The following is a 27218-nucleotide window of genomic DNA, read 5'->3' as shown; positions in this document are numbered from 1 at the left end:
CTTTTCGCTTTTGCTATATTAAAAGATTTCAGCCCTGAGGTCCTCCTTCTTTCTCTCAGTGGCATCTCCTTTGCTCCCACAGACAACAGAAATGGTAAGATTTGCAAGTGCTTACGCACTTCTGTTTTTAAAAAACCATTGTAAAACGCGGCTACTATTACCCTATAGGTCTAAAAAATGGCAAATAGGTTTTAGGACTGTTCATTTTGGACTCACTTATTTCGGAAATATCTCAAATCACATCAGTGCATAAGCTAAAAAAAAACCTATCAAGCAGTTGGTTGAATTGAGTTACTATGTTGTTAATAATTCATTTCTTACAAATAACTGGATGTATGTCCCAATTGATATATTTATTTTATTGCTTTTCTCTAATATTGGTTGTGGTGTTCATTGTGGCTTTAAAATGCTCATATGTTGCATCATGTAGAATTTTGGGGTGGGTATTTTCCCCCTGGAGTAAGTTATATATCCATTAATGTCTGTTTTATTTCTCTTTGGCTCTTTCTTTGCTAGACAACTTACACAGATAAAGGAGAGAAGGTAAGCTGAAAATGGAATTAAATATGGCGTTTTCCCCTTAGAAAACTATTCACACAGTCAATTCCATTTAGAGTTGTCATCTCCCTTTCCCGCTTTTCCTTGCCTGCTCCTTTTCTTTGGATGCCTCAACTCTTATTTCCTCAGCTGAAGTTTTAAGTGACTGCAATGCTAGAAATTCAGGGACCGAAGGAAAGTTTCACAGGGAGGAGGCAGGATACTTATTTGGGGACAATACCTTCATTTTATCCCACCCCATAGCTATACCCTTCCAACACAGAATTGTTGCTGATATGTACCTCCACGTTGACTCTGAATTACAGTTCCCATCTCCTAGGGTTTTCTTGGCAAGATTTATTCCAGGAGGTTTGCCACCATGGCCTTCCACTGAGGCTGAGAGAGTTTGACTTGCCCAGGGTCACCCAATAGGTTTCCATGGCTGAACCAGGATTTGAATCTGGGTTTCCCAGAGTCTCAGTCCAACCCCAAACCACTATGTCATGCTGATACAATAGCAACATTAAGCATTTTCATATCTTTCTGTTGTAAATGCAGTTGAGACAGTACAAGCCTAACTACCCTAAAGGCACCAGATCCTAATCCTGGAAGCTAAGCAGGGTCAGCCCTTGTTAGTCCTTGGGTGGGAGACCATCAAGGAATACCGGGTCTGTAGGCTCTATTTCAGAGGAAGGAAGTGGCAAAACCACCTCTGAATATCCCTTGTCTAACAAAACCTGTGACAATAATGGGGTCTCCCTAGGCCGACATGAAGGCACATGGACACACACAAAAGCCAATACACTGTTTTCCAATTTAACCCTATATAGGTCTTAAACAGAAGTGAATTGACTCACCACCTGAGCCTTTTCACACATTAACTCAAATGCGAACTAGCCACAAAATTGTATACACTCACCTGGTAGAAGCCGCCAGTTCTGGATTTTTCTGTTGAGCGTGCCTAGATTGTTCTTGTGTGCCTTCAAGTCGTTCCCAATTTATGGCGACCCTATAAAAACATATATTTTTGCAAATGTAATATTCCACCATTTTTAGGCGTGCACCAGAAAGGTCTTAGACGTGTGTTTGAAGCCCATACATAGTATGCCTCCATTCACTCTAATCTTACATCAGTTCCTAAGAAACCAATACTTTTTGAGACTGAACATTTGTATAAAAACAACAGTCCAGCCCATGTTAAAGCACTTTCAAGTCCCACTGAAGCAAAAGTGACTTCCAAGTATAGTGTTGGTTAGATCCTAACCCTAACTAGCAATCTCATTCACAGTCTTAGGAAAACTTTTTAAAAATGGTCACAGTTTCTTTGCTAAATATACTACAATATGTCTTGATGCATTTGAACCAAGCCAATATCTTGTGCTGCTTCTTGGGGGGGGGGGGAGGCGTTCTGTTGAATCCAATGGGATCGCTTTCCAAAGCAGAGCCCCTTTAGTCTGATGTTTAAAAGATAGGACGAGACAAAACTAAAAAGAAAAAAAAAATTCCCTTTCAAAACATTGTTTAAGGAGATAACAGAAATTTCCTCTCTTTCCTCCTATGATCTTTAGCTCATCCCCTGGGTTGAGCTAGGTAAATATTTTCCAGAAGAATTAATATTTAACATGGCAAGGTTATAAAAGTGCTTGTGAAAGACTTTTTTTAATAAATAAATAAATAAATAAATAAATAAATAAATAAACCCAATGCCATTCTTGTAAGGGGAACACAGGGCTTGGGAAAGTTCCTTTTTTTGGGACTGCAACTTTCCAAATCCCCCAGCCAAGCTCTGACTGAGGACACCGTGTGTCCATTCATGAACAAAACTCAGTTACCGTCACTTAGGGTTTTTTTGTTGTTGTTCCGAGTTAATATAGAAATAATTTTGCCTCCCCCTGCCAAGAATGACAATGAAAGTATAGCATTGCTGCCAGGAAGGCTGAGTGCCCCTTTATTGATTTGTTCATCGTTAAAGTATCCCCAAAAAATGCTGTATCAAAGCACTGAATTTCCCCCAGAAGATATAGCAAAGATACCCATGGCTGTCAAAGGAGGAGCACCCAGAAATATTCCCATTCATGGAGTACACTTTCCAGAATCCCCCGTTATATTCTCCCCAAATAGAACTTTGCCAAGGTATAGTGGTCGCTGGGGAGGTCTAGGATGATGGGAGTTGTGATCTGTCTAGAAAGCCTATGTATGGAGTAGACTAGGGTGCGGCTGATATGCCACACGTGGCTCCAAGCAAAATATTCAGAGGAGGGAGAACTTTCATACCTTCCAACATTTCCACAGATGAAGACTGGGATGTATGTGGCCAAACAAGCAAAAGATGTTAATCAGGAAGAACAGATAAGCTAGGAGAAGCGGCAGCAGTTTGCTTTTGCCAGAGCCGACTGGGAAGGGCAAGATTCTGCCCCCTCTGCTCCCCCTCTGGGTGAATTGAATGCAAGCTCCTTTTGCACGTTGAACTTGGTTTTGCACAACTGAAGTAAGCTGAGAATGAAGGAGGAGAGAGAAACCGGGATATTTTAAAAGCTGCTAGAAAAGGAGGGTGGCAAATCGGGATTGTCCCTGACAAACCAGGATAGTTGGTGGGTATGGCTTTTGTAAACAAGCTGACTAGGACCAAAAATGACCCAGAGAGCCAAAAATATATTGAAAGTGCCCCCCCAAACTCCTAGGGCATTGGGGAAGGGAGGCCAAAATGGTCCCTAAGCCCTAACAATTACCTACAATACTAGGCTAGATTGCCAAATGGTGAGCTCCCTATACATAGGGCACCCCTAAGATCTTGGAAACATCAGCGCACAGCTGGACATAGTTCTGGGTCCAGTTTCAAAGGCCAAGATCAACTCTATGGACTGTTTGCCCCTGATGGTCAGAAGCCATCCCTGACTCCTCTTCCTTCATCTCTTCAGCCTGATTTGGAGAGAGATCTTGTAGCCCCTTTGAGACTAACTGAAGGAAAGAGGTTGGCAGTATGAGCTTTCGTAGACTTTAGTCTACTTCAGATGCACAGAGACCCCTCAGAAGTAGACTGATGTCTACAAAAGCTGCCGCTGCCAACTTCTTTCTTACAGTTAGTCTCAAAGGTACTACAAGATCTCTACGTACTGATTCTACAGACTAACACAGCTATATCTTTGAATTCCTCAGCCCGAGAGAGGCCGATTTCTCAATTTCCATTATTTGACGTTCTGGGTTGGAAATGCCAAGCAGGTGAGTATTAGATTAAGAAAATGCATGGTGGTGGGCAGGCTGCAGAGAGTCTGGGGCCCTATGCTTTTGTGTGAAACCCATGGTGGGTGTGTCGAGGTATATGGTGTGCGCAGCATTGCAATTGGGTGCTGGAAAGGGGGAGGAGGCCTGTCTGGCATGGCACACTGGAGGGGTGGGGGGGAGGCAGGGGAGGAATTTGTAGCCAACCTGCGTTTAATTCCGAACTGGCGTGTGTGTGGTCGGCTGTGGGGAATGTGTTTAACACATGGGCAAATGGCACAGAGAGGATGGTTGCAAGAGACTGGTCTTTGGACTAGCCTGATGCAACCCAGAGGGGGTTGGTGCCAATTGTTTGCTGGGAGGCCAGGGACGTGTGTGTGTGTGTGTGTGTGTGTGTGTGTGTGTGTGTGTAGTGGGAGTGCTGAGCCAAGGGGTGGGGGAGAAGGCGGCTGCCAAGCTTCGTAAAAAACCCATTGGTTTGTTGGCTTGGTTGCCAGAATCTGGAAAGCATTCCGCTTTGGACGACGATGACAAAAAGTTTCCTTTGGGGACTGCAACTCCCAGAAATTCTGGAAAATGCACTCCAATTGCCAGTCGCAGTTTGAATACTTGTAGGCAACCACATACAGGTTATAGCCGAAAGAGAAATCCATAATAGTAAAATGGTACACTGAAAGTTTAAAAGGTGTTAAACTTGATGAAAGACATCTCAAAATGTCGAGGATGCAACAGACGGATACACAACTTACATTTCTGATGAGGAACAATCCACCTGAGTTATTCACATGGGGGCCATTCTGAGCTGCACTGCTTTCGCTGCAAATCAAGGGTGTGTCTACACCGCAGAAAGAAAGCAGTCTGGCACCACTCTTCACAGCCATGGTTCAATACTATGGGATTCTGGGATTTGTAGTTTTGTCAGATGTTTAGCTTTCCCTGTCAGAGAGCTCTCAAACTGCCTTATTTCTGCAGTGTGGCAGCAGCCCTAGATACATTAACCAAGGCTGCTTTCACTGAACTAGACAACATGTATTGTATATAGTTTTATCTTGATCGTTTGGGTCACTTGCAGGCTTTAAATAACTTAAGCAATATTTGTTTCTTGGGATTTCATATTTTTCACAAGTATGGTGTCCTCAGCAATATGGTTTCAACAAATGGGGAGCTATTGTTCCCTGGCAATGTGCTTATACCTGCCTTCCCTAAATTTAGACTGCATAGTTTGACAATGCAAGGCTGTAAATGCCTTGCGGTGGAAAGGTAGAATGATCTCGGTTAAATATTTATCTTCCCCGTGGCATGTTTTTAAAGAAAGGGAAACTGGGGGAGAATCTAGATACCCTAATAGAGCTTCCACATCCATTCTGGCATTGTATTGCCATAACTGTTTTTTACACACACTTGGCTACAGAGCAGAAGAGCTAAGGAACCCCATTAGTGAACTGCAAAGATGTGTAACGGGACACCGGCCAGATGTATCAGGTCCAATCATGTAACTACCGCTAGAACTAAAGATTATTAGGACACTGCTCAATAGAAATTCAAAACAGAAATAGAGATTTGAAGAAACAATGCAGCCACATGATCTAGAGGAGCTCAATTGCTCGACAGATTTAACAAAAAAGGTACACAATTTGCTAAGTAAGGTTGCTAACACTGCTTCATGGTCCCTTTATCAGTTGTAATTTTCCATGGATAAGAGGCAATTTTATTTGAAATCCATTTTAGCCTCAGTTTCAAGGGCAGGGATTAAAAACCAATTGCTAACCCCAACTAAAGCAGACAGATAGAATCTCCGAATTACAGAGTCATAGAGTTGAAAGAGATGACAAGGGCCATCTAGTTCAGCCTCCGGCATGCAGGGATATACAACTAAACCACTCCTGAAAGATGGCATTCAACCTTTGTTCTTGCTGTGTGCCTTCATGTCATTTCCAACTTAATGTGATCCTAAGGTGAATCTATCATGGCATTTTCTGGGCAAGATTTGTTCAGAGGGGGCTTGCCTTTGCTTTCCTCTCAGGTTGAGAGAATATGATTTGCCTAAGATCACTCCATGTTTGAGTGGAGATTCAAATCCTGGTCTCCAGAGTTTTAGTCCAATGCTCAAACCACTACACCACACTGGCCCTAACCTCTGTTTAAAGGCTTCCAAAGAAAGAGAGTCCACCACCATCAGATGCAGCCCATATTCCACTCTCAAACAGCTCTTACAGTCAAGGTGGTCTTCCTAATGTTTAGATGGGATTTCTTTTCTTGTCATTTGAATCCATTTGTTCATGTTCTGCTCTCTGGAGCAGCAGAAAACAAGCTTGCTCCTTCTTCCACATGACCTCCCTTCAGATATTAAAGATGGCTGTAAAGTCACCTCTCAGTCTTCTCTCCTGCAAGTGACAGCTCCCTAAGCCATTCCTTGTAGGACTTTGGGTTCCCAGACCTTTGGCCGTCTTGGTTGCCTTCTACTGGACACCTTCCAGTTTGTCAATATTCCTCTGATCCATTGGATCAATGAAATTGACATCACTGTCGATTTACCTAGTTCTCAGTGATTCAGCACATTTAGTTGAGACTAAGCATCACATTTAGGTCAGGGCTGTCAACTTTTTCCCCACTTGGCTCTGCCATTGTGCCTTGGACAGCAGCCTGATGTGCAGGAATTAAAGTTGTTTCCATGCATGCAAAACTTCTTAACAAAAGTATATCTGAGCTGCTGTGGAAGGCACAGGAGCACGGCCCAACAAAGAATTGACATAGCTTTGGACCATGAGAGAGTTTGGGAATACTTGAACCAACATGTAATACCTCCATTTGTGTATTTTGAAGGCTGCCTCGTTTTATTGCAACAAAATGGGCTTTGAAGAATTTGCCTACCGAGGCCTGGAAACGGGAAGCCGAGAGGTGACATCTCATGTGGTCAAGCAAGACAAGGTGAGATGGAGAGACACTTAGGTTGTGATCAAAAACATGTTGTTTTGCCATGTTCTGAGTGACCAGGTTTGAAAACATTTGGTACACCAAAGGTTAAGGAGCCGGTAGACCTCCAGAAGTTTTGGCCTACTATTCCCATAAGGCTGCAAGTGGTGCCAACATTATATTCTTTAAGCTAAATCAAATCTGATTTAGAAATGAGATTGAAATCTCAGTTAAATGCCTAGGCATTTTTAAACTGGTTTCTTGAGCAGTTAAGCAAGCACATCTGTTTCCTCTATTTCCTGCTGAAGCAGATGTTCATTTTAGGGCCTAAGTCCAACTGTTACTCCGGGGGTCTCATCCATCAAACGGATCTATTCTAACTGGAGTCAGGCCATTGTTTTTCCTGACAACGATCTTTGGATTGTACATTTCTGTTTTGTATACCACTTTGGTATTGTCAGATGAAGGATGGTATAAAAATGGTTTCACAGTGACAAAAAGGCAGGCGAAACAAAAAGGTCTTCAAAAATTTATCCAAAATGGCAGTGCACAGATACTGAATGCATGCCAAAAATACATTTTTGCAAAAGAACATAAGTCTTATATTTTAGATGATCATCTAGTTAATGTATGGTATTAATAGTAATGTCACTGTTTGACTGAACTGTTTTTATAGTAGTTTTTATTGCTGTAATGTTGTTTTTATTGTAATCTCGCCTCAATCCGCAGGGAGAGGTGAAAATATAAATAAAAATTATTATTATTATTATTATTATTATTATTATTATACAGAATAATCGTATTCATAAGCTCTTCTGAGTGGGTCTCCATTTGACTATTAATCTAGCTTTATTAAAGGGGGGTGAATGAAAGCATTGTCCCTCCACATAAATTCTGCTCCCCCCCAAGAAATTTTCTTCTAGTATTTCTAAATGCTCCACTGAAGTTAATGTGAAGTTAGGGATACACTAGAAATTTGGGGACTGAAGAAAAAACCCATTTAGGGGGACAGCATTCTTTTAGGTGATGCAAGGCCTTCCCTTTTCACTCCCCATCAAACTACATCTGAGGCATTGACCTCTTTGGGTTTTGCATAGTATCCTGAGACTTCCACCGCTCCCTTGCATAACTGTTCTCATTTCTTCCAGATTATCTTTGTCTTCTCATCAGCTCTCAATCCTGGAAATCAAGGTAAATCCCAACCCACAGAGAACAGGTGTTTTTGTTACCAGAAGAATCAAGTTTCTTCTCATTAGCGCAAATGACATTTAAGTTTGATCTGTCTTATCTAACCTCTTTTTAAACAAGGACACCACACAGACGCTGGCCTCTGGTTGACTTCCAGTTGCAAATTAAGAAAAGGCTTCTTTGGGGACTACAATGGCCCAAGTGGGCAAACTTGGGGGGGGGAATGAATTATTATTATTATTATTATTATTATTATTATTATTAAAATTGGCCTAGGTGCTCAGTGGGGTGCACCCCTCCAATGTCCCAAAGAGCGCAATGCAGGCCCCAGCCCCTCACTGTTGTTCACACTTGTGTTACTATTTGGGCAAAGTGGGACAAGAAGAGGGAGCATGGAGGCTTGTGTGTCCTCAAGGGGGTGGCGTCCATTATTCACAACAGGACATAAATTGCCTTTCACATTTTGAGCTTTGCCAGAGTGAAAACTGGAGAGGGCTCCTGCAACTTTAATAGTTGTGTAGAAGAGGGAATTTCAGCATGAGCTGTTTGTTACCTGGTTCCATGACAAGCAACATTGACAGAAAATCTTTCTACACAGCCATCTCAAGGCATAGGAGCCCTCTCCAGTGTTCACTCTGGCAACCCTCTCTGCATCTGAGCTTGGAAAAGTGCGTTTTTTGAGGCTCGCCCTCTCAGAATCCTCCTACTAATATGGCTACTGGGGTGGGGGATTCTGGGAACTATAATCTCAAAACAGTTTCACACCACACCATTATAGCTGTGTGATTCCATTTTAACTGCTATGGCTGTCTCCGGTGTCATTCTGGGGTTTTAGTTTAGTGAGGTCTAAAAGGTCTCTGGCTGAGAATTTTAAATCCTCCTCCCTAAACTGCAAATCCTAGGATCCCACAGGAGGCAGATTAATAGTGCTATAGCAATATAGTGGAGCCAGCATGGCGTAGTGGTTTGAGTGCTGGACCGTGACTCTGGAGATCAGGGTTTGATTCCCTGCTGAGCCATGGAAACCCACTGGGAGACCTTGTGCGAGTCACACACTCTCAGCCCAAGAAAATCCCGTGATAGGTCCGCCTTAGGGTCATCAGTAGTCAGAAACTATTTGAAAGTACACAACAGTGCAGTGTGATATTGTCCTTAAATAACTTACCCAAGCTAGGATCTGAGGAACATTGCCTCTGGTCCTGGGAGGTTCTCTCTGGGGGTGGCTAACATAAGAGCTGCAGATAAATTTCTCCCTTGTGAAATTGTCGTGTTCTTGCTCCTTTTTCGTGTTATGCAGAAATGGGGAAGCATTTAGTGAAGCATGGAGACGGTGTGAAAGACATTGCCTTTGAAGTGGAGGACTGTGATTTCATTGTGCAGGTATGCCACAACTGAAGAATATTCCTGTCGAACTCAGACACTTGCCACCCTTGGCTTCTACTTTGTCTAATGCTCTTTCTGCTCTTCTTGGTTTTTGCCCCCCTCCTTTCCTCAGAAAGCTAGAGAGCGTGGAGCCAAGATAGTGAAAGAACCCTGGATAGAGGAAGATAAATACGGGAAAGTGAAATTTGCCATTGTTCAAACGGTAAGAAAGTTAAGGGGTTGGCCTCTAAACCCCACTTGAAAAGCTGATTAAAAAGAATTCACTGAGGAACACAAAGAAAATGATGGTGACAGCCCTTTTCCTAAGTTCTTAGTGTGTGTTAGGTTTATCCCCACTATACAATTGCACCAGTTTGATCCCACTTTGTCATGGTCCCATCCTATCGAATTCTGGGATTTGTACTTTGGTGAGGTAGTTAGAATTTTCTGTTATGTTCTCCTGAAGGTGAAGGTGATTTGCTTTTGCCTGGAGAGCAGATGTTTTGGTACAGACTGCCTCTGTACAGAGAGATTCACTTTAGATATTATGACGAAAACATGCCCATGACCAGCGCAATGGGAGGGAGGGATGATATCTAAAGTCCGTTTGTGACAATCTCTTTCATACTACAGTTATAGCACTATGATTCCACTTTAACTGCCATGGAAACCTCCTATGGAATCCTGGGGTCTGAAGCTTAGTGAGGGGCATTTAACATTTCCAGCCAGTATTCTGGCTCTTCCCCAAACTACAAATCCCAGCATTCCATAGGACATTACCATGGCAGTTACAGTGGAATCATAGTGCTGCTTTAGTGGGAAAGGGACGTGAGTCCCAGGTCTTCTTGGCATGGGTTCCAAAGCTCTGCCAACTCACCAGGAGTGTAACAAAAACACGAGCCTTTCCTTCTCCTTCCATCTAGTACGGAGACACCACACACACGCTCATTGAAAAGCTGGACTACAAAGGACTTTTCCTGCCTGGGTTTGAGTCTCCACTTTTTAAGGACCCTCTGCTAAAAAAGTTGTAAGTATTTCAAGCCTTATTCTGGTCATTCCGACTCTTTCCAGCATTCAGGCAGTGAGTTTGGAAGCATAGGTATAGCCAAAATGTGTCCATCCCATGCATCAGAGGAGGGTTTCAACAGGCCTGCAGAAGTACTTACTGAGGCGCCAATCTAGCTTCTCTTGAAAGGCAGCTACAGTGTGTCTGCAGGAGCAGCCACCAAAAAGGCCCTGCCTCCTGTGTTCCCACCCGATGTCAAGTTCCTTCAAATAACCTGTCCCTGAACCATAATGAGCTTTATAGGGGATAACTGGCACTTTGATTTCTGCCCAGTAATAGATGGACGGCCAGTGGAGCTGCCCTCTACGCACTTTAGAAAATGTTAAAGGTAGACTTTTACAAAAATGTGTGAAAATGATAGCCTTTGTTCCACTTTGGGGGGGAAAACCATGGTCAGGACATCCTTACTCTAAAGGTCTGAGGGTACATCTGATTTCACCTATTTTTCCTTTTCCAGGCCACCAGCAAAGCTGAATTTCATTGACCACGTGGTGGGAAACCAGCCTGACCAGGAGATGGTCCCAGTGGCGGAATGGTGAGAATTTCTGCGTTCTTCGGCCTCTGAGGTTATCGTGATGAAAATGCAGGATACTTAGAACAACCTTCCCTGTTCTGAGTCCCTTTGGATGGACTGGACTGCAACCGTCAGGCATAATGGGACCTGGATTGGAGTCTCCCTTAGCCAGGATTCCAAAACCCAAAATACTCCAAAATTCAACATTGTCCACATGGGGAGCTGAGACAGTAACACCTTTTTTTTCTGGTGGTTCAGTGTACATAATCTTTGTTTCATGCGCAAAATTATTAAAAATAATACATATAAAATTACCTTAAGGCTATTTTGTAAGATGCATACAAAACATAAATGAATTTCACATTTAGACTTGTGTCCCATTTCCAAGCTCTCTCATTATGTATATACAGTCGGCCCTTCTTATACACGGATTTTTTATACACAGATTTAAGCATACACGGTTTGAAAATGTTCCAAAAAAGTATAAATTTACCTTAATGTTCCATTTTTTGTTAGGGACACCATTTTGCTATGTCATTATACTTAATGGGACTTGAGCATACACGGATTTTGTTATACACGGGGGATCTTGGAACCAAACCCCAGCGTATAACAAGGATCCACTGTACAAATATTCCAAAATATGAAAAAAAAATCCAAATCACTTCTGGTCCCAAGCACTTTGGTTACGGGAGACTCAATCTGCACCTCATAAAGCAAATGCACACAGCTGACCTTGCTTGATTTTCCAAGTACATGGCCTTCAGTTAACATTTGTAACTAACTCACGACAGAACATAGGCTATTTAGGTCCATTTAGCTTATTCTCTCTACTGGTGAGCAGCATCTCCTCAGATAGTACAGTATTTTGCTAACTAACCTGAAAATGCTGTGGATTGAACTTGGGACCTCCTGCGTGCAAATCATGCGCTCCAGATCCTTTCTCATAAAAGGTACTAAACTGCTGAAATAGTCAAAGTTTACTTGTGTGCCGTGACCATCTTTTATTCTTGTCTTCTGAATTTCTTGCATGTCCACAGGTACCAGAGAAACCTCTTGTTCCACCGTTTTTGGTCTGTGGATGATAAGCAGGTGCACACGGCTTTTAGTGCTCTTCGCTCTATTGTAGTGGCCAATTATGAAGAATCCATTAAAATGCCGATTAATGAGCCTGCCATGGGGAAGAAAAAATCTCAGATCCAGGTAAAAGTCTACTTTTGGAGCCTATAGCCAAAGGGACTGGCAAACTTGCCTAAGAAAACCTTATGAAATTCATGTGGTCGTCATAAGTCAACTGGCAACGTGAAGGCACATATATACACACACAGCCAAGGTTGCCAAGTTTCTTTTTTTGGGGGGGGTCAAACACTTACTTGGAGGAAAGTAGCCAGGGTCCATATATTTCACACAGGGGCAAGCTCCAAACACACAGACCTGGTTTGTTGATCCAGGTGAGGAGGGGATATATTTGGATCAAGCGCAAGCAGAGTACTTCCATGGAATGCTTCCTGCCCACATTCAAGCTCTGCAATCCTGTGGGTGTCTTATGGTGGAGTCTCCCTCCTTGGAAGTCTTTAAGCAGAGGCTGGATGGCCATCTGTCGGGGATGCTTTGACTGAGAGTTCCTCCATGGCAGGGGGGTGGACTGGATAGTCCTTGTGGTCTCTTCCAACTCTGTGATTCTATGCTTATGTACGTTCCCTTACAGAAGTGGTTGGACATTTTAGCCTGTTGCGGAAGACCCATGTTGAGGTTGGAGAAGCAGTTACGCAGGCAGTGCCATTGCACTTTTACATTAGCATTGCACATGGTTGCACATCTGTAGCTGGCTGTGTGTTTGGCTACATTTGGTGCTTTGGTTCCATTGCAAAACATTGCTGTTCAACACAAGGGTTGGGTAACAGAATTAGGCTGAAATCATACACTAGAGGATTTATGCTTTATCCACGCAGTTCCTTATCCTTCCCAGCAACTGTCAGTCCTCAGGAGGGGCTGATAGGTAGGGCAGGCAGGGAGGCCATTCAAGCTATGAGGCAGCAACTGGGGTCAGCTCAGGGGAGGATGAGAAATGAGAGTACAATCATGGATAGAGCATATCTCTGTTTATTCTCTCCCCCCCCCCCTCCTGGAGCCTACAACACCCAAATCTTCATGGTCTAAATTTCCTTCTCCCCTCTTCCCTTCTCAGCAGCATGAAATAGCAACAGAAGACTCACCTGGGGCATGATAGCTGCCTGGGGGGAGGTTTAGAATCTAAGGGCAAGAAACATGTTTCCTGGCCTGCATATCTGTAACACAATGCTGGCCTTAGCATGTAACTCCACATGCAGAGATTGACACTACACAACCCCAAGGGAGGGTCCTGGCTGATATCTCTATAGGTACCCAGTGTACTTTTTTCTGTTCTGCAGGAATATGTTGATTATTATGGGGGCCCTGGAGTCCAACACATTGCACTGAATACCTCAGACATCATTGCTGCGGTAAGACGTCTTTGTATTCCGAAATTCCCCTCCCAATCTGCCCACCAAAACATGGACACTTTTTTAAATGACCTGTATTTTCTTTCATTGCAGATCACCAACTTGAAAGAACGTGGCCTTGAGTTCATGTCGGTTCCATCTACCTATTACCAGCTACTTCGAGAGAGGCTCAAATCAGCCAAGATTAAGGTGAAGGAGAACATCAGTAAACTGGAGGTCAGTTGACTAAGGGTTGTCTGTATCAGTCGAATTCAGTTTCTTTCTACTTGTTACTGCATCATGGCAAAATGGCTGGATAGATTTCCAGCAAATTTGGAAGGGTTGTTTTGGATGGTCTGATTGAACACATAGGCTGGGTCACACACCCCAAAATCACTTGCAGGGGGGCACCCTAGTAATGTTGTCAGTCATACATAGTAGTATGTTTGATTGCTGATAGACTGTGGTAGATTCAGAGCTCTTCCAGATGAGCCCAAAACCTCGTGATTTGGTAAGGGTTGTAGCCATGATTACTATTTAAAAAAACCACAATGACATTCACCCTGTCTTGGTTTTTCTCTCTCTCCTGAAATTCTGGTACTAGCCACATCTTTTTGCACCCACTGCATTGGGTATTCCCTGCACCACCGAGTCCTAGAAGTAAATATCACAGATCTTTATCCATTGTCTCAGTTCCTCCCGCTATATTTTGGGTGTCCCTCTGATAATGCTTCAAATGGTGTGTGTATGTGTGTGTGTGTGTGTGTGTGAGAGAGAGAGAGAGAACATTTCCAAGAACCAGCCTGAATGCTTCTTTCTTCCCTTTCACTTTAGAGTCATAGTGCTAAAGTGGCGTAGCTTTATATCACCTTAGCACTATAATGGTACAAAAAACCCTGAATGATAAATTAACAGAAAATTAGAAGTGGAGAATAGAAAAGATGTAAAAGACAAGGAATGTGGATACCAGGGAGGAGAATATGGGGAGAGGTGTTGAGCTCATGGAAGGGCTGGCAGTGATGTAGGGGATCTACACCTTCACCCACAGCTTCCCCACACATCCAGTGGGAGCAAAGAGTCACATGCAAACCAAGGCTGATGCTTGGATCTGCTACAACCAGGCACAAACAAGGGCCAAAACCCTGGTATATTTAGGGCATGACCAGAGGCGGGGGTGGCAACTATCATTGGAGGATGTGAAATCCCAAAACAGAATGAACGCCCCAGCATTTCCTGGAATGATTGGGCACTTGGGAGGATCCCTGGGACTGATATATAACATGAAGAACATTTGAGCACCCAAAGCTAGAGGCGCTCATCCTTTTGAGCAGTTGAACTTGAATGGTCATTAGGAAGGATTATTGGTTCTCCTGAGCCAGGTACTACAGCCAGCAACACATATTCTGTTGCGGCATAATGGTTAGAGACATGGGAATCTGTGAGCTGGGAGGAAAACACAGGAAGAGGTAGTACATTTCCATGAACTCGTAAATCATTTGTTCCTGTGATTCATTACAGCGTTTGAAAAAAAAATGACTTCTTACAAAACACTGTCTCCAGTTGTTGTTTTCTTTTTTAAGGAACTCAAAATCTTAGTGGACTTTGACGAGAAGGGATACTTACTTCAGATCTTCACTAAGCCTGTTCAGGACAGGCCGACCGTCTTCCTGGAGGTCATACAGCGCTACAACCATCAGGTCTGTTGGGCACTGGAGATTTGCTCCAGGCTAGACTGCTGCCAAGAACACACCATGATAGGTTTGACTTAGGGTCGCCATAAGTTGGAAACAACTTAAAGGCATGCAACAACCACAAACATGGCTGAACCAAATCCCAGTCACAGGTGGCAAAAAAAGGACATTCTGCTCCCTCATCCCTGTTGATTTTTAAAAACTTCCATACCTTCAGCATGATTAGAAGATGAGAAAAGATCAAGCCCCAAATCCAGTTGTTGGCCTCAACTAGAGAAGGCTAAGTGGGAGTTCCATAAGTGGTAATTTACCATGTTCCCTTTGCTTAAGTGGGTCTACTGTAGTTACGATTGGCCATTGGATTTAGGCCAGAGGTGGGGAAAGTACCCAAGGCCATTTTGGAACCCTCAAATGCCCCCCAGCCCCACTATTGTGCCTTTCTGGATAATGTTTTTTGGTGCATCAAAGTGCCTTGCCTCAGCTGAAAACAGCCAGCGTGCTCCAAAATCATGACATAATGGCTCCCCTTGTATGGCATGCAGAGGGTGTTTTTAGATCTTAAAAGTCTGTAAAATGCTAAGAAGGGAGGGAGGTCTTGCAGGGGACAAGTGCCACCCCAACATCCCTGTTTTAGGCTCAACCTTTTTTTAAAGTGAGGTTGCAAACCCCCTTGCCACCACTAGAGAGAACCTTTGGCCGGCCAGCCAGCCCAAAATTTCAAGAGCTAATAGCGGAGCCTGAGTGACCATATATACTTGTTGTTTCAGGTTTAGGTTTCTAAAGGCCCTTTCACACTAGACAATTCTTGCACTCTCATTCCATTTTATCTGCCATGGCTGCATCCTAGGGAATCCTGGGACTTGTCGTTTGGGAAGGCACTCTAGCTGAGAATTTTAACCCTTTCTTCCTAAACTGCAAATCTCAGCTGGAACCATAGCAGTTCAGGTGCAGTCACAGCCCTCTACTTGTGTAGTGTGAAAGGGCCCTCAACCTGAGCATCAGATTGCTCACAGTAGGAGTTAGCCGCACAGTCTGTTTCTCTCTTCCGCTGTCCTGCCACTTTCTGGAACCCACTCATCAGCCTGACTTGGACCAGGTACTGACCTTTGACTCTACTCATTTTTCTTTGCAAATCTGGGCTGATCAAAACTAGGTACTTAACTCTGGTCTCCTTCAACTGCCTCTTTCCAAGGTCGGTCTGGCAGGCTCCTGGAAAACAAAGGACAGGGTGTACAGATGTGCATCTTGAACACAAACCAAGAAAATACATAGTTTTATTTCTTTTTATTTATTATCTGTTTTGTTTTTGTGTTCATATAATGCAACGTACTGGTTATTTGAAAGGAAAGGAAATCTCACAGTCATATCTCATGAGGGACAGACTTGTCTTCTGAGAGGCTTTTTTTAAAGAGTGCAGTAACGCAAAGGCTGACAGCGCTGTTAGTGACGCACATGTGCCCAGGTGTGCCTTATCTGTATCTGTGTCTCTTTTGGGATGAAGTACATAGTCATTTGCTAGGCCTTGGTTCCCCATCCAAGCAGTTCAGATGATGAAGATGCGGTTAGTCTGTGCTCTGAGGGGAAGGGAAAGAATGGTTCGCGCCATTTGTGAATGCATCTTATTCCTTTTCCCTTCTGAGCCAAGACTAGCAGCTGCTTCATTGTCTAAATTGTTTCCCTTCCTTCCTTTCCCACTGATAAGCACAACAGCCGAGCTCAGCAGTTGGGGGCAGGACACAGAATTGTAAAGGTGGAACATGATGCTTTTCCTGCTGACAAATGGGAGGGAGAGGAGAAATGTCAGGCTACTTTAGTGTTCCTTATGCACTTAAATGACAGGGACAGAATGCACCCAAGTCAGCACTCAGTTTCAAAACAAACTGTCCAACGTCTTCTGTTGGGCCTGAACCTCCTCCTCTTCACCTTCATATTTGAGCCAGTTTCACTTTGAAAAGGCCTCTGAAGGACTCTTGGCTTTGTGCCTTAGGCCTCTTCTTGTTTGGGCAGCCAATGCAAAACAGCTGCTTTAAGGTCCCACTCAGCCAAAGGTGGCATCTCACAGAAGGCCGGTACTGGAAGCTGTACCAACCACAGCATAACGTTGGCTCCTCTTGAGCGGAGCTGTGCTTATCAGGCACTCTTGGTGCAAATGCCAGACTCCCAACCTTGGAGAAATACCAGTTATGGCAGAGGAGGCAGAACTGGCCTTTGCACGGATGGAAGAGTCACTGAGTTGGGTTTTATTTCAGTGCACAGGTGGTCAAATTGCCGTATTTGTTCACGTAAAGGAAGTCCAGTTCATAAAGGAACCCTTGCCAAGGAGAAATGGCCACTGATAGCCAAAGCCACAGGCAAGGAGCAAAGCAGGCCCTGTGTCTGTTGGGCTTCCTTGTCCTTTTTGTAGTGTATGCTGTCCAAGGGGGAACTGCAGTTGGAATATCTGCCTATCAGAAATCCTACTTTCTGAACCACAGTGGCCTATGCATACTTACATAGCTCAACTATCCAAAAGAAGAAAAAATCGTCCTAATTATTCTCCTGTATTCTCTTCCTTCAGGGATTTGGTGCTGGGAACTTCAAATCTTTGTTTGAAGCAATTGAAGTGGACCAAGATGCCCGGGGAAACCTCACCGTCCTGACACCCAGTGGAGAATCAAACGTCATGTAATGTTCCACAGCAAAAGTGGTGGGCAAATGGCTGGGAGAATTTCTCTCGCTCAAATCTTTTGCAACAGTAATTCCAAAGTCATCTTCCTCCCACCCACCTGGCCTGCTTTTTGATTGAATAAAAAGATTCAAAGCACAGAGGTGTCTTTCGGTGTCCATTTTGGTGAGGTGTCCTGAAAAGATTTTATGGGGGTAAGCATGCTGCCAACAAATGTGTCTGATCCTGATCCAAGCCTTTGACAAAACTACTGAAAAGGGCCATTTGCCTCATGATTTCAGCTGCCTATGCCCGAAAGGCCTTTCTGGAGGAAATTGGGGTTCATCTGATGCCCCCATTTGCCTCCTACTACCAGTAGGTGCAGCCGTGGGATAATAGAAAGGGTGAGAGGACTGGGGACATTTCTTCCCTCTACTGTGTCTCTCAGCATCTGCTGGTCAAATATGTACCACCCCTATCTATGGACATCACGGATCCCAGCTAATAGCTGTTGATAGATATCAGTTGAGATTTTTATGTCTTCCAGTTTAGTGCAAGACTTCAGACTATTCGGACCCTTCTATGATTCTCACCATTTATGGAATGGCCATTGAGGTCGGGAGGACTATCATAGCTTTGATAATTGAGGAGGGTGGAAGAGGATACAAATGTCTACAATTATCAAAAAAGACATGCACGGGTATAAGGTGGACTTAATGCTTGAGTATGACACTTAAGCCATCCTCTGGAATCCTGTGGGTATCTTGTGCAAGTTCCTTTCTCCTATGGAAGCTGTTTGAGAGCCTGCTGGGCTATGACTCTGGAGTTGTTGTTGTGTGCCTTCAAGTCATTTCCATCTTATCATGAGATTTTCTTGGCAAGATTTGTTTGGAGGAGGTTTGCCACTGCCATCCTCTGAGGCTGAGAGTGTGTGACTTGGCCAAGCTGGGATTCAAACCCTGGTCTCCAGAATAACAGTCCAAACCACTACACCACGCTGACTCGAGAAACCAGGGTTCAAGTCCCTGCTCAGCCATGGAAACCTACAGAGTGATCTTGGGCAAGTACACTCTTTTGGTCGCCAAGGTAGGCCATGGCAAACCTCCTCAAAACAAAAACTGCCAAAAAAACCCAACAAAACCCTGTGATAGGGTTGTTTTAGGCTCACAATAAGTCAGAAATGGCTTGACAGCACACAACAATATAGAAGTAGCCAGACCTTTTTGTCCAACACAGAATGGGATCAGAGTTGCACATGCCATGGCGCATGGATAGATTATATTGTAATCATCAAGACCCAAGGCTTTGCTCTCTGTAAAATAATGGTCAAATTATTACAGTTTTAAAAAAAAAGTTTTGTGGGCCTTTTAGCTCCTCATTTCTATGTACAGTTGCCCCTCCTAACTTGTGGGGGATCCATCCCGGACCTTCCCCCGCCCCCGTGTTAGGAGACTCGCAGATAATCAAGCCCCATTGAAATGAATGGGGTGCGCTCTTGCGCGTGAGCATAGAACACGCACTGTGAGAGCACACCCCATTCACCTCAATGGCGGGTCGCCCCTCCACAGATCATCAAGTCTGTCAATTTCATGTCCATGGACCTGGAGGAGCAACTGTACTTTCTTCTACAGATGTCCAAACCTTAAATCAGGGGTGGGATAGGTGTGGACTGTAACTCCCATCAGTAGTAGTTAGCATGTAGCTAGTGGAGAAGGATGATGGGAGTCAGTGTGCAACATCATCTAGTGGACTATAAAATCCTCACTGTTGCTATCTACTAACAGCAGGTTCATTCTCTGAGAACCTACCCTTAGGCAGCCAAAACAGCTCCATCCATGCTCCAGTAGCCTTTGAGCAGCAACCTTGAAGACTTCAGCAACTCCAAAGAAAAGAAAAACTTGAGGGGACAGGAAAAAACCTAAACAGAGGAAAAAAGGGAATGAAAAACAGCTCGATGAAAACAGCATACTATGCAGGTGATGGTATGATTACTTACTTTTGAACCAAGCTTGGAAGAGCATTACACCTATGGTCATAAGTCTCTTGCTCCAAAGTTCTGCCCCGATAGGCCTCTGGTCCATCCAGAAATTATTATTTTGGCACCAATGAACCAAACAAGGTGGGGTTTTTTTGTAAGAAAGGTCAGTATATTTATGGTTTGCTTTATAAAAGTTACTATAATACAATGGTACATAGTATTCAATTCACAAAAAAATATGAACAAATATTTACAGCATGACACACCCACAACAAAAAAAAAACCCACGTTCTTCAAAACAAGGTACATACTGATGACAGAGCCTAGATGCACAGAATAGTCCTAAATTTATACAGTTGTTTGAAAAAACAAAAGGGAACAGAAGTTTTAAAAATTCCTAAATCTCCAAAGGCAAGAGATTTAATTCTGGGTTGTTGTTGTTGGTTGAAGTGAATATAAAAAAACAGATGTAATTTATTGCAAACCATTTTCCTTTCCCCTTTTGAAGGAGGTCTTTATTTTCCACGCCGCAAATTAAAAACCAGTATCTTTACAGAATTCATGAAACAGGAACAATAAGGACCAAGGTTTCCCCCTCCTCAGCTTTTCATCTGAAGAATTACCTCCTGGGTTTAGCGTTATTTCTGTTCCCATTCCCACCCCAAAACAACTGCTTCCTCCCAACAGCTCCAGTGAGAATCTGAGAGCCCCACATTTGCACATGAAGCTTCACCATTGGCAGGGCATTCCTCTGTCAATGCGGGAATGCCCTGCTCACGCGGAGCTGTGCATGTGCATTGGAGCACCACGGAGCTCCCGAGCACGGCTGATGCATTTTCCTTTTCGTTTCCACAAATACTACGTTGGTAAATTGAGAAGGAACATACAAGAAATGAAATTTTAAATTGGAAAAAATAAAATAAAATCAAAAGTTGCAGTTTTGCTTAAATACGTTTTAGGTTGTCATTAATAGACTATACACATTTTCTTGTCTGAAATAAATAGATTTTGCACATTAAGGTATCCAAAAGGCAAATAAAAAAAAAGCCTCCACTTGGCATTTTCTTTTTATATTCTTCAGCTTCTTAATGCTTCTAGTTTGATCTACGTATTTGACCAAAAAGGAAGTTAATTTTGTACAGAATTTACATTATACATAGCTTGACACAAGCTGTAAATAGTGCCAGCGCTTTCCCACTCCCAAACTTCCACTCTTTCTCCTTGAGGTCTCAAGCCTGGCAATCTTTTAAAAAAGAACTCCAAACTACAATAGTCATTTTTAAAACAAATTATGTACATGCTTTCCAAGTACAAACAAAACAGCCCTCCCAACAAACAAAAACCAAAATCAACATGTTTCTACAAGAAACAAGTGTTTGAAGAGAAGAGTCAGAACAGTTGCTTATGTACAGATGATGTGTCCATTTGAGACGTCAAAATTTAATTTCCCTCTTTTAAAAAAACAAAAACAAAAACGCACACACACAACCAAACAAACGTTTTATACAGAAAAAGCACTGAAATGATCCCTGAATATAGGTCACAAATGGAAAAAAAACTGAAATTACTTTGCATCAGAATTTAAAAATGATCATCTCCCCCCACTGTAGAAATAAGCTGCTTTGATAATAGAAATATTGGCTCTGGGACTGGCTCCCTCTGAACTCCCCCAGTTTAACCTCAAACCAGGGAGAAGGCAGATGGGAAAGAGAGAAACGATTGTATGAAACTAAGCAGGCTGGTATTCAAAGCACAGAGAAGCATTGGCTGGATCGTGCCAGTGTGAAAAGCTCTACGGATGCCAAGCGATACACCTTGCCCTCCTTGGAGCAGAAAAGACAAGGCATCCAATTGGTTGTCAAGACTTTGGCACTCCTCTCAAGGGCAAGGTTAGGGGGAAGCCCAGAAGGTCACTTTTGCACTTGCTTTTTCTAGATCTAGTGTGGGCTACTCTTCCTTCCAGAAATCTCTTTGTAAGCTGTACTCATCTGAACTGGAGGCAGACAAGTGGAGTAGCTTCACCACTGAGTTCTTGCCCTGCAAGGAACAGAGTGCTGACTGGGGGAGTCCCATAGTACTTTGGATTTAGGATTCGGGATGTGCTTGTGCGTATGCAGACAAATACTTTGGAAGAATTCTCCCCAAAGCCAGGCAAAGGCTTCGCAGAGAACATTTCCTCCCTCGTGCCCTTCTCACAGCCAGGTTGGTATCTGGGGTGGCGTGTGTGTGTGTGACAGGCAGCTTTTACACCAAGACGTTGTTTCAGGTGTCCTAGTGGTGTTGCGCTCCCCCAAGGAAACCTGGTTTCCAGGCATTTGCTAAACACAAAAATGGCAGGATGAACAGCCAAGCTCATTCACAGGGCACTGCTCCTGCACAAACTCCCACCCGTCGGCTTGCAGAGGATACGCTCCTTGTGAATTGCACTCGTGGCATGGAAGGAGAGTAAGGGATGGCCAGAAGCATGGGACTAGCTTGCTTACTGACAACAGCTCTGTGCACAATTAGATCAAATGGATGTGGCTTTTCTCAAAGACTGGAAGCGTTAAAAAAAAAAAAGACACAGAACAGAGGAGGCATTGTAAGAAGGCAGAAAACTGTACCAAAGAAATGTGACATTGGTGAATCCAACCAACTTCTCATAGAGTCTTATCTTTCACTTCCAAACTCAAGTTAATTCAGACTAAGCAAGCCCATGATGAAATGAAGCACCTTGACTAGAAAAGGAGAGAAGGCAGCTGAGTTTGCTTCTTCCTCTCAGCCTGCAAACACTTACAAAGGGATATCCCATCCACTTTTGTAGGCCATCAAGCTGGGAGAGGCAGTTACTAAGTGATTGTTAGACTTGCTAGAAAAACTCTACTGTCTCTGGGAAGTGCTTTGAGAAGGTTCTGTCGAGAGAACACAGGCCACAAAATGTTAAGACCTGTCCGAAGCAGGGAAGAGGAGACAGACCTGACTGAGACAGTATTTATGCATGCTCTGGTCCTTTCTAGCAAACTAAGCTTCAAGTCCAGTAAATTCATTCCTGGAGCAAGAGACAGACGAGTACTGAAAAATGGGCAAATATTTCATCGTTTCCTCACCACGACACTCTCTCAACAAACTTGCATCAATTTTTAAAAGAGGGTCCTTTGCCCTCAACACGTTTGGGTTTTTTCCCTGTTTCAAACCGAACATTTCACTCCTCCACTTGCTTGGGTTGCAATTCCAAGGAAAAATCCCCATTAATTTCTCCGTTGTTTGCACGTGAGTCGCAATGTTTGTGTAGGACACATGTTTTAGATTGTTTTGATTATGGTTTGCTTGCTGCAGAAAGTCAGCATTAAGAAAGTATTGCTTTTTCAGGCCACAGAAGCACTGCTCTCAGCATACAAACACCTCCCAATGCACTCACAGTAAACTCATGAACTAATTGAAAAGAAGCAGAGATTAGCCACCAAGCAAGATGCTCTTCAGCTTGGCTGAGGATGATAAAACCTGCAAGCAATCTTCTGAGTATTTCTGAAGAAAGAAACCTACAGAGATAGTGTTTAAGATGATGAGTTGACTACTAAAGGACCACATCAGGAAGAGGTGATGGTTGAGAACCATCAAGGGAAGAAAAGTAGCCTTTGGTTTGGGTTTTTGGTGCCACTCAAGGATCTTGCCCTAGCTCACAACCTGTCATTCTGAAGCCCTGGTTCATCTTGAGAGTGTTTGTGCTGGTTTCTCCTGGAAGCCTCACCGATTGGAACGGAGGGCGCCTGACCGCAAGGCCTCAGGGAGCCTGGCCAAAGAATGCGACAGCATAAAGCAAGGCTACAGGGAAGGGAAAACAAGCAAATGCTACTTTTCTTTTCAAAAGGAAAGGTTAGTGTCCTCTTCATTATAAGCCTGGCACAGCCAACAGTTTCTCCCCTCTTAGGTCCTAAAGCTACTTTGGACACTCCCTCCATGAGAGGACCAGCAGAGTGCACAGGAACATTGAGAAGGCAACCTCACGTCAAATCTCAGTATTTTGGACCTTCCTCTGATCCAGAAACAGGAGAAGAGGCAACTGTGTTCAATAAACTCACACAGAAATCCCCAGCCTGCACTGGAGACTAAGCGCCTGATGCTCACGTGACAGCTATGCCAGCTAGCTTCCACTCCACACAGGGACACCCGCACCCCCCCCCAATACACTCACACACTCTACTTCACATTTTAAAAAAGCTGAATGTCTTTCCCCTGCTCCCTCCGCCCATCCCAAAACAAAATGAATGACAGAAATGTAGCAGCGCTGTATGTAAAGAGGAACGTTTTTGAACAATACAAAGGTACCTTACTATACCCATGAGAGCTGTGCCATTACGGAGTGAGCAGAGTGGGGAAAAGAGTGTTTTGATTCATGGTGCCACTGCATAATGGGAGCTATCTGCGGGGGAGTGGAGCGCTAGATCCAAAGAAGAAAAGCACCGCAGCTTGAGATATCTTAGTGTGCGTCTGCAATTTGTACTTCTCCTGATGGATGGATAGAATGTGCCACCCAGTGGATTTCTCTTTCTCTGTCTCCCCTCCCTTCTTCTTCTACCACCTCCTTTTTTGGCAAAAGTGCGACCACCTTGGTTACCACAGTCCAGACACAGTCAATGTGTGGCAAATAACCTTGGGTTTCAATTCAGGGTCCCTCTGCAGTTCTCTGAGCCGCACAAACAAGGGATCTTGACATCCTCGATGGGGAATTTGTAGTCATAAGTTATTTCCTCATTCACATTGATGTACTGCTTCGAGTAGATGACAATCTTCTTTTGGGATTCCACTGTGATGACTTTAGCATAGCAATTTGGCTGAAGGGAAAAAGCAACAAGCAGTGAAGGCAAAGATGATTCATTTATTTAGATTTGGGGCACACCACAACCTAAATCTGTCTCTGTCTCTACATATGTAACATACATATATACGTACTGTGGGGCAGAAAAATGAATACCTTCCTCAAAAAATACGTTCTAGACACCCTTTAATATATACATCAACCATAGAATTAAGTATTAGAATGAAAACTGATAAACCACATGCTTTTGATGCCCCGCTGATAGTGGTGGCAGTCACTACATGGAATGCCTTCTTTCAGAAATTCAACATACTCTTTTAGATTCATACTGAAAACACAGTTATTTATTTATGCAAACCTTCCCTGTTTAGTCTCAGGTAACATCTCTTTCATGGACAACGTGAAGAGTATGTTAATTTCTGCATTGTGCATTTGTGGGTTATATATGTGTGTGTTTCACTGAAGTTCACCGCCTTTAAACGTTTGGATTGAATCAGAATATGTGTAAAAGCAAAATGAATATATAATCACACACACACACACACACACACACATGAAACCCTATGAGTGGGCAAGATCCAAGACAAGAAAAACCATCCCCCAAAGCAAAGGGAGAAGGAGAATAGTTTTTCCTCCTTTCCACATAAGACTCATGATACAAGTCAGGTCTGCTGCAGGTTTCTTTGTAGAAAGTCTGACAACATTGGTGAAGCCAAGGCATACTTACATTACAACTATGATTAATAAACCTGGCAAAGTTTCCACACTTCGTTGCATCTATAATCGTGTCATGATCAACTCTGAACATATAACTGCTCCCAATGCCTTCATCTTCATAGCGCTTCTCTCGCATGTCTGCTATTACCTGCAGAACAGGCCAGAAGACAGTGTTATTAGTTACATTTATTGTTGGAAGCAAAGAGGCATCAACACCTGTATAAAGTGATTAGTGAAAGAGCAGATTTTAAATAACTGGCCTTTCTTTTTCACCCCTCTGTATCTTTCTTTGGTCTGCGTGCTCAAACCTTTTGCTTCCTTCTTACCTGCAGATGTCACTTCCCCTTCTCTCAAGAAGTCAGTCAGTCTCTTTGTTTTCCTTTGTTCTGAAAGGAGCATCCACTCCAGCAATGGATGCTAGCTTACACCCACACACCCAGCTTTCAAGGGCTCTTCTAACCAAGTATAGTCAACTTCTTTCATCTATCTCCTTTATAATCTTAAGATAAATTTCCTGAAACAATTAAAACCACTTTTTTCTTTCTTTTCTTTTTTTACCTTACAAGAGCACCCAGAGTAATTTCTCCCATTTCTACTACAAATTCACATTGCTGTAGCCCCACTTCACTCTGCTTAATACAGATACCAAATATTCCTACAAGAACTGTGTGTCTTCCGTAAGCTTACCTGCCGGATGTTTTGACCCACATACTCGATCACCATCTCATCAGCAGCAATTGGCTCCATGGCAAAGAGTCCCCAGTCATGAATGTGACTCTTACAAAATTTTAGCTTTTTCTTCCGGAACTACAATGCAAAGATATGAGAAAGATACATAAAACTATTGCTTGAAAACAAACATAATAAAGAATCACACAGAGCACAGTGCTTGTTGAATTTTATGTAGAACAATTCTTCAGTACTAACGCCAAGGATGCTTTATGAAGTTCTCATTAAGCCATTTTAATTTGGGCTATAGTGCTTAACACACCTCCCCATTTGCATTTCAAGCCTTTTCTATCAGAGCGACCTACAGACTTCTTTTAACACTTCTGTACTCCCTTCTTGCCACGTTTTAACCAAAACTTAGTAACTTGGAAGACAAACAGTTCACTGACCAGCAAGGATTACAGTAATGGACTGTTGTCGGGGTGACAGAGCTGTACAACTTACCTTGAGCTGGTTGAATTTGAGCAAGTCACTGTCACAACTGCCAGTGAAGGACGACAGAAGCCTGCGTTGCTCTGACCTCCTCTCGGAGCCTGCCCGGGTCGAAACATGTACTTGGGCAGGGATGCTCATTCCCTGAGAAGAAAAATAAGGCATCTCAGTGGTTAGACAGCTGGTAAAAATTTTTTAGTTCTAGACAAGTTTGGTATCAAGGTTGTAGAAGGACTATACAGTTCAATGGTAGAGCACACATTATGCACATGCAATTTTTCAGCCTGATGTTTGGTACCTCCATTTTGTCTTGCAGGTTTGGCACTCCCTTCTGACCCCAATGCCAGAGAGATGGTGCTCCTACCTGCTGAGGGAACTGGCTGTCCTACACTGGTAGAGCACACATGTAGCATATACATATTTGGTCCAAATTTCAATCCCTGACATTTCTCAAAAATATCAAGGCAAGTGGGTGATGAGGAAGATCTGTGCTGGAGACTCTGGAAATCCACCACCAATCACATTATATATATAGTTCTGGGCTTGGTGAACAAACAGGGTTGCTAAATATATGGTTTTGTAAGTTCAGGTATGGATGGTCAGGTATCAGCTAGCTGGACTGTTAAGCTGTCTTGCTAATATGAGAGTTACTTACATAATCTTTCCTTTGTCAATAAAAACACAAATTTTATTTGCAGGTGAACCCACAAAATAGATGCTTACACTTTCAGAGGTTTCTAGGACACTGTTGAGCTGACCATCCTGTCTCTATTTCTGTTCTGGTAAGGTAACAGAATAGGAACTGAGGCCTAAGCAAGAAGATCCACCAGTTAAATTATCTCTAGCATTATTTCAGCCACACACCGAAACATTTCATGTTCTTTTCTGTCTTGTGTTGGGTAGATCAAACCTTAAACCGCTTACTCTGCTCCCCAAGTAGTTATCACAGATTGGACATTGTGGGGAAGTCT

The 27218-nt window shown here is 43.3% G+C and overlaps 2 protein-coding genes across 2 annotated transcripts in view; one reads left to right on the top strand and one right to left on the bottom strand.

Moving 5' to 3' along the window:
- The first annotated feature begins 62 nt into the window (after window positions 1–62).
- Window positions 63–17757, top strand: HPD (4-hydroxyphenylpyruvate dioxygenase). The gene is made up of 14 exons (XM_089489800.1): window positions 63–94; window positions 517–543; window positions 3694–3756; window positions 6580–6684; window positions 7818–7860; window positions 9155–9237; window positions 9353–9442; window positions 10143–10246; window positions 10743–10820; window positions 11840–12002; window positions 13211–13282; window positions 13376–13498; window positions 14842–14958; window positions 17510–17757. The coding sequence occupies exons 1-14, from the start codon at window positions 92–94 to the stop codon at window positions 17618–17620; spliced, it is 1182 nt and encodes a 393-aa protein (XP_089345926.1). The 5' UTR covers window positions 63–91; the 3' UTR covers window positions 17621–17757.
- A 1986-nt stretch (window positions 17758–19743) lies between these two features.
- LOC149290045 (histone-lysine N-methyltransferase SETD1B-like) overlaps window positions 19744–27218 on the bottom strand; it is a 49118-nt gene continuing 41643 nt past the window's right edge. The window contains exons 16-19 of the mRNA XM_089489691.1: window positions 26260–26391; window positions 25774–25893; window positions 25097–25234; window positions 19744–24385 (exon numbers count right to left, since the gene is read on the bottom strand). Of these exons, the coding sequence (XP_089345817.1) occupies window positions 24212–24385; window positions 25097–25234; window positions 25774–25893; window positions 26260–26391 (564 nt within the window). The 3' untranslated portion in view covers window positions 19744–24211. The remainder of the gene's footprint in view (window positions 24386–25096; window positions 25235–25773; window positions 25894–26259; window positions 26392–27218) is intronic.

The sequence above is a fragment of the Sceloporus occidentalis genome, unplaced genomic scaffold, assembly GCF_023333645.1.
Source record: "Sceloporus occidentalis isolate IW3139 unplaced genomic scaffold, rSceOcc1.0.p SCAF_41, whole genome shotgun sequence".
NCBI classification, from domain to species: Eukaryota; Metazoa; Chordata; class Lepidosauria; order Squamata; family Phrynosomatidae; genus Sceloporus; species Sceloporus occidentalis.
This window is presented reverse-complemented; position numbering and strand designations above follow the sequence as displayed.

Coding starts and splice junctions, on each gene's coding strand:
- HPD (XM_089489800.1), top strand. Junction 9,238..9,352: donor ACTGTGATTTCATTGTGCAG/GTATGCCACAAC, acceptor TCCTTTCCTCAG/AAAGCTAGAGAGCGTGGAGC. Junction 14,959..17,509: donor TACAGCGCTACAACCATCAG/GTCTGTTGGGCA, acceptor CTCTTCCTTCAG/GGATTTGGTGCTGGGAACTT.